Source organism: Papaver somniferum, chromosome 7 (genome assembly GCF_003573695.1).
Source record: "Papaver somniferum cultivar HN1 chromosome 7, ASM357369v1, whole genome shotgun sequence".
Lineage (NCBI taxonomy): Eukaryota > Viridiplantae > Streptophyta > Magnoliopsida > Ranunculales > Papaveraceae > Papaver > Papaver somniferum.
The window spans coordinates 141,612,605-141,619,183 of record NC_039364.1 but is presented as its reverse complement, the minus strand read 5'-3'; the positions used below and the strand labels follow the sequence as shown (position 1 = coordinate 141,619,183).

General features: G+C 36.9%; 1 protein-coding gene across 1 annotated transcript; it reads right to left on the bottom strand.

Annotated features, from left to right (window-relative positions):
• Positions 1–1,578, bottom strand: LOC113295323. Its single transcript, XM_026543669.1, has 5 exons — positions 1,483–1,578; positions 1,324–1,374; positions 432–671; positions 147–288; positions 1–65 (listed from the first exon to the last, which is right to left on the bottom strand). The coding sequence occupies exons 2-5, from the start codon at positions 1,345–1,347 to the stop codon at positions 1–3; spliced, it is 471 nt and encodes a 156-aa protein (XP_026399454.1). The 5' UTR covers positions 1,348–1,374; positions 1,483–1,578.
• Between the last annotated feature and the right edge of the window lie 5,001 nt (positions 1,579–6,579).

Genomic DNA, 6,579 nt, shown 5'->3' with positions numbered 1-6,579 from the left:
TTAGTCCTCAACATCATCATCTGTTATGTTTACGAACATGGATTTAGAGAGAGAGTCCAAAAATTCTGCAATGAACAAATGCACGATCAGTAGTATACAGTGAGTGTCCAAAAATTCTACAAACAAATTAACAAATGAAATAATACCTGAACTAACTTCCTCTTCTGGTCCCAAGGAAGAAGTATCAAGATCAATCGGCGTCTTCAACCAATTTTGAGCACAAATCAATGCCTCAACTGTTGTGGGAAGTAAAGAACTTCGATATGGATCGAGAATACGCCTCCCAGCCTAGCAGGTTCAAAAGAAAGAGTCGACTGACCAGAATCCTTAGGAATAAGATTCAGACACTTTCTTAAATGGTTATTCAAGGAGCCGGTCCCATGTGTAGAAGAGTCAGCTTTCATTCTCTGGTTACATTTCTTGCAAGTTACCATTATCGAAGGAGGAGGGTCCAGATCAACGTGATCCCAAACCCATGAAGTTTTCTTCCGCTTCTTAGAAGCTGGTGCAGTGACAGTGATGGTACCAGCATCGGAAACATTGGCAGCTGGTGCAGATGGAGCTTCACCAGCAGTTGGTACTTTTGCAACTGAACTAACTTCAGTAGAGGCGTTAGAAGATCTTGGAGGAGGATGTAGTGGTGGCAACAATGCATTTGAGTTAACGGAAGCCTGAATATAAACAAGGCAGAAATTCAAATCAGATAACATGTAAAAAAAGCATATCAAAGTGCATTCAAATACTACTTATTAAAAAGATAAGTTTCTTGTTTATGAATCCTTCGTGTGTTTCAAAAAGAATAAGAAAAAAAAATCCTTCGTGGGCACAGACGCACAGTAAGCTAGTCATAGATTTCTGAAGGAAGAAAATGAAGAGATCTTCTTCCACTACATACATTAGATATAGACCTACTAGGAAAAGAAAAAAAAAATCATTTCTTTCTACTCCTTCTCTGAGAGATTGTTGACGATTCTATTTGACTAATTGACTTAACATTAACATTAACATTGACAGAACTGAAGTTGAACGTGAACATGATTTTACACAAAAAAAAAATCCCTAATTGACTTATACAATAACATGATTAGATTTTGCCAACTTTCCCTAATTCATCCTTTTTTTTTTTTTTTTTTTTTGTTGTTGCATAAGCACAAAATTAATGTTATAATTAATTAAGGAGTAGATAAATTCACTGGATGTCCTCTCAGCTAGAGCTAAAAGAACGAATTGACACAGTGGTACCAATCACTTGAACGAATTAGTAAAAGAAGACTGCAAATTTTAGAATCCTATTTTTCTAATTCTTGAGGAAAAATATCTTACTGGTGTTGATCCTGATTCCTCCATAGTTGAATCAAAGAAATCAACTTAATCCTGCAAAAAAACAAAACATGCAAAATCAAATCATTTTAGTAAACCCTAGATTAAATATAAATCATGTAAATCAAGTAACCCAAGTTACATAAATGATAAATATGATACCTCTTAAAAGAAATTAGATGTTCACTTGTTTATTTCGTCTGAAGAATGAAGATGATACCTTCTACTAGTAAACCCTAGCTAACACTGACAGGTTACAATTACAAACTCATATGAACAGATTTCGCCTGAAAAGAAGGAGAGGAGAGGAGGAGAGAGAAGAAGAAGAATGATTAGATTCTACTAGAGTTTAGAGAATCGCAACCATGGTATATTCCTTACGCATCTGACATCTCAACTTTCTGTTCTATGAACTAAAGACTGAAGAGTGAAGAAGGAGGCGAAGATGTGAAGTGAAAATTAGGTCGACGAATGTATACTTGGGTTATAACTTAAGAAATATGAAGGGTGTGGATTGAATCTATCTGATATTAATCAACGGTCTATATTTATCGGTTTTCCAATGGTTTTTGGTTCGGTTTTCAGGCCAAACCAAAACCAAACCAATACTGTCGGTTTTTCAAAATTTTTTACCAAACCAATCCAAATCTAAATGGTTTGGTTCGGTTTCTTGCTTATTGGTCTGGTTCGGTCGGTTTCCAACGGTTAACCGACACCATGTTCAGCCCTATCCCTGACTATGCACCTTTCAGAACGGGTATGACGCTTTAACTGGCTAATATCCATTCTACAATAAATTAATTCTACTGTGACATTCACCACTGAATTACTAAAAGATAATCTATTTTATCTCATTACTCTGATTCCATGGTCGAATCCACGGCAAATCCCATAGAATGGTAATAGATAATTATTTTATCTCATTACTCTGATTCCATGGTCGAATCCACGGCTGATCCCACGGAATGGTAATAGATAATTATTTTATCTCATTATTCCGATTTCAGGATCGGCTCCACGGCTGATCTCATGGGATGGTAATAGATAGTTTTATTACTCCGATTCTATGGTCGAATCCACGATCCCACAGGATGGTAATGTAACCACTCATTTTATTATTCTGAATCCATGGTCGAATCCACGGCCGATCCTATGGATTGATAATAAATAACTACTCACTTTTATTACTCAGTTTCATGAATCATTCTCCATTGAATTTCATAAATTAGTAATAAATACTTAACAACCGGGTATCTGAACTATCACCGAGTAAGCCCCGATAAAATGGTGCAAGTGTACTCGACAATGATGCATGAACGAGCACCTAATTGTACGAATGGGCATTCGAAAATATGGCAAACGAGGAATCCTACACAAAATAGGAGAGAGAAAACAATATTAAAATAATAAAAGTGGCGCTTAGGAGACCGGGCCCACCGGCCGGCCGGTCATGTCGTCGTGGCCGGTCCCCCATGCCTTTTCCCTTTATTTTAATTATTTTGTTATTTTCATGAACTCATGAAAAATCCTTTATTCTAGCAACTTTCCTTGTTTGAGCAAAACTCACGGTTTCTCCATATTTTCACGGTTTCATGAAAAATAATAAAAGATAGGGAAAGGTGTTGCGGGACCGGGCTACCTGGACGGCCGGCCATGCCCTATTCGTGGCCCGTCCCACATCTTGCGATCCCTTATTTTCACAATTATTATTTTCCTCGTTTCATGAAACTCCTCCGTTTGAGCAAAAAAACCTGATTTCTTCATATTTTCTCAAATATTGCTCAAACCATGAAAAAGCCAAAAAGTCAAATAGTCACATGACCGACTAGGCTATTCATGAAAAATATTAAAATATTATTATTATTTTAATATTCTCAAAATATTGATCGAACGAGCAAAGTTCTACTTGCTCATTCGAGCAAAATCAAGAATTTCAGTCAAAGATCAAACTCTTCTAGAAATCCAAAATATTGCTCGAACGCACATCAGAAAATACCAAAATTCTCAGGACTGAGACACGGACATTATGGTGACACGGGAATGCTTCCTTGACCGACCAAGGCCGGACCTAAGGCTTGCAAGGAGCCGGTCCCACACATTCTTATGATTTTGACCTAATTTGCTCAATTGCTCATATTGGGTCCAAACTCTTTCCAACCAACTTGGAGTTTGCTCAAACGACCATCAGTTGGTCCCACAACCACCAAGAGACGGTCTTATGCCCTCTTGGTCGGTCCCTCACTTTTCCATATTTAGGTTTTATCACCTAATGCTCAATCGAGCACTATTTCAATAAATGATGAAACCGGCATTTAATCATCATTCTTTCACCAACCGGTTAACTAAGGACCCTGGTGCATGCTCACTTGAGCACTTGGAGCCACATGGACGTCCATCGTCCCATGTGATCGGTCCCTCCCTCACTCATGACCTATTTTCAGCAATTCATCAATTGACGAACAATTGATCAACAAACACTAATAAATTTATGTTGATCCAGCAATCTAACATCTGGATTAATCATATAATATTTGATAGTCTACCAATATATTAATTAATATTTTATTGGGTCACATTACCAATAAATAATTCTTCGAATTGAGCAATACTTGCCCAGTTGCTCGAATATTGATCCAACTATCAATATTCAGTAAGTCGTCAAATTAAGCAATACTTGTTCAGTTTCTCGAATATTGATCCAACTATCAATATTCAGTAATTCTTCGAATCGAGCAATACTTGCTCAGTTGCTCGAATATACAATATTTTCTCAGACGAGCAATATCAACATAAGAACTGTATGTTCAATCCATAAATCACTGAGCCTTCTGTTAGAGTATAAATTGGTTGATCCCACCAAGCATTGGTATGTCAAGTTTGGTTGTCATATTTTAGTGAAGCAAAACTCATTTAAAGTGTCGCTTGATTATGTACTAGAGTCAACTTCGTATAGGTTATCTTGGAAGTATTAGGATATGAGACATTATAAGTATTGCGAAGACTTGAAGAAGTAAGAAGCTACAACGACAACATCATCCTTACACTTGAGGTTAGTGATATTTGACTTGAACTGTTTCATTCCCTAACGTATCTTTCAAGTCGTGCATATTGAAAATAAAACTGGGAATCATGAACACTCTAGATAGACATAGTATTAAGGAATACAATACGAGGTTTATTGCTTAACCATTAAACTTTGTAGATAAGACATCGACATAATCGTTTAAATGATATTGTGATTATGTATGGGTATGAGGTGAGGATTTCATCCTAGAAAACAATGTTTTACATGTGTTTTAAAGAAGTAAGTTCATAAACTTGTTTATGAATCGAAAAGGAAATCGCCAGGAGTTATTGGTATTGTTATTCATTGCATATTGTTGGAGCATTGCTCGGTCGAACTCGCATGCGTTGATATCTCAGGCATATTTGTCAATGTTAGCGATCAAAACTATAAGTCTTGATTTCAAGTCTATTATAGCTAAGTCTCGGACTAGGATAAAAAGTGTAGTTGAGCTCAAGGACTTCATGGCGATTCATCATACAAGTAGAAGAACTACTCAAGGAACCGGTGAAACTTCTCGACAAAAAGGTATGTGAGGACCTGAAATTATCTATCACTCAAAATCCAATCTACTCTATCTCCTACTCTTTGAGACAAGAAGTCGTATGCGATATATGTAGACTTGGATTATACACATTTGGTATTTTGAGCCGAGTATACCTCGCTTATCTATATCTCGAAATATGTGTTGGTAAGCTTTTCGCTTCGATCAAGTTTATCTTTACCATGTGACGAAAGTCATGATATGTTTCAATCATCTTGAAAATTGCTTTGACGAGAAATGGTGTAACAACTATATAACGTCCTCTAAGAATGTTTCAATGGTTAGAATGAGAGTTTAGATTACATAACCAATGATGGACATAAGCATTGTTGTGGAAACACATTTATATATAAGTTCTATTCCTTGAACCAAAGTTTGCGAACTTTGTTGATCAAGAGAACCTGAAGAATTGCGTGAGCCAAGTCTGCGAACTTCCGAAGTTCTCAAACCCGAGAATTTCTGCTGGAGTTGACAAACTACTTGCGTGAAACTAAGTCCGCAAACTCAGTCCGCGAACCCAGTCCGCGAACCGGCGAAGTTCTCATTCCCGAGAATTTTTGCTGGAGTTTGTAAACTCTGCCCGGTAACTGAAGTCCGCGAACCTAGTCTACAAACTTGAAAAGGTTATATATCTGAAAATGATTTCTGAACTTAAACTTAAAAATACTAAGGAATGCAGTTTGCAAACCGTGGCTATAAAAGTTCATGAACCGATTCAAGTGAATCAAATCATCTTTGCTTCAATTGTGTCTTGTGTAGTACATGAGATTTCCTTGCAATTGAACAACTCTCTAACTAGTTCATCTTGAAGTCATTTGAACTAGCTATGGTGAAGAAGAACATGGTTGATATGAAATGCTCATATGGCTAACCATTTGGTTAACTATTGTTGAACCAACAAGTGCATACGTTTGGGTACGATTAACAAACCTAGAAACGTGCATTGTCAAGTGTGTGTAACAAGCTAAGTTTTCGACCTAACGGTTGATAAATATTAGCTTGAATCTAAATTAGGTTTTCATCTAACGGTGGTATTGATTGATTTTTTACTAGAGCTAACATTGATTGCAAACCCTGATTTGAAAGACTATATAAAGGAGACATCTAGTATTGTGCAAAACTAATCCCCACACCTTAAGTGTGATACTATTTTGCGTGCTAGAGTCCTTTCTCCTTTAACCTTTGGTTTTCTTCTTCTAAAACCAGGTTAACGACTTAAAGACTTCATTGGGATTGTGAAGCCAGACCGATACTACTTTTATCGTAGTTGTGTGATCTGATCTTGCATATTCTATCGTACGAGTACAATCAGATTGATTGTCTTGAGATTGATATCTCCGATAGGAAATATATAAAAAGTAATCACAAGCATCTTCGTCTCATTGTTTGTGATTCCGCAACATCTTGTTTCGCTACCATACGATTAAGATTGTTGTGAGGTGACTGATAACTCTAGGCTGTTCTCCGGGAATATAAGACCGGATTATCAATTGGTTCCTGTTCACCTTGATTATTATCAAAAGACGGAACAAAACCTTTAGAGTTTATCTGTGGGAGACAGATTGATCCTTTGATAGACTTGTCTGTGTGAGACAGATTTGTTTATTGTCAAAGCCTGCGATTTTGGGTCGTAGCAACTCTTAGTTGTGGG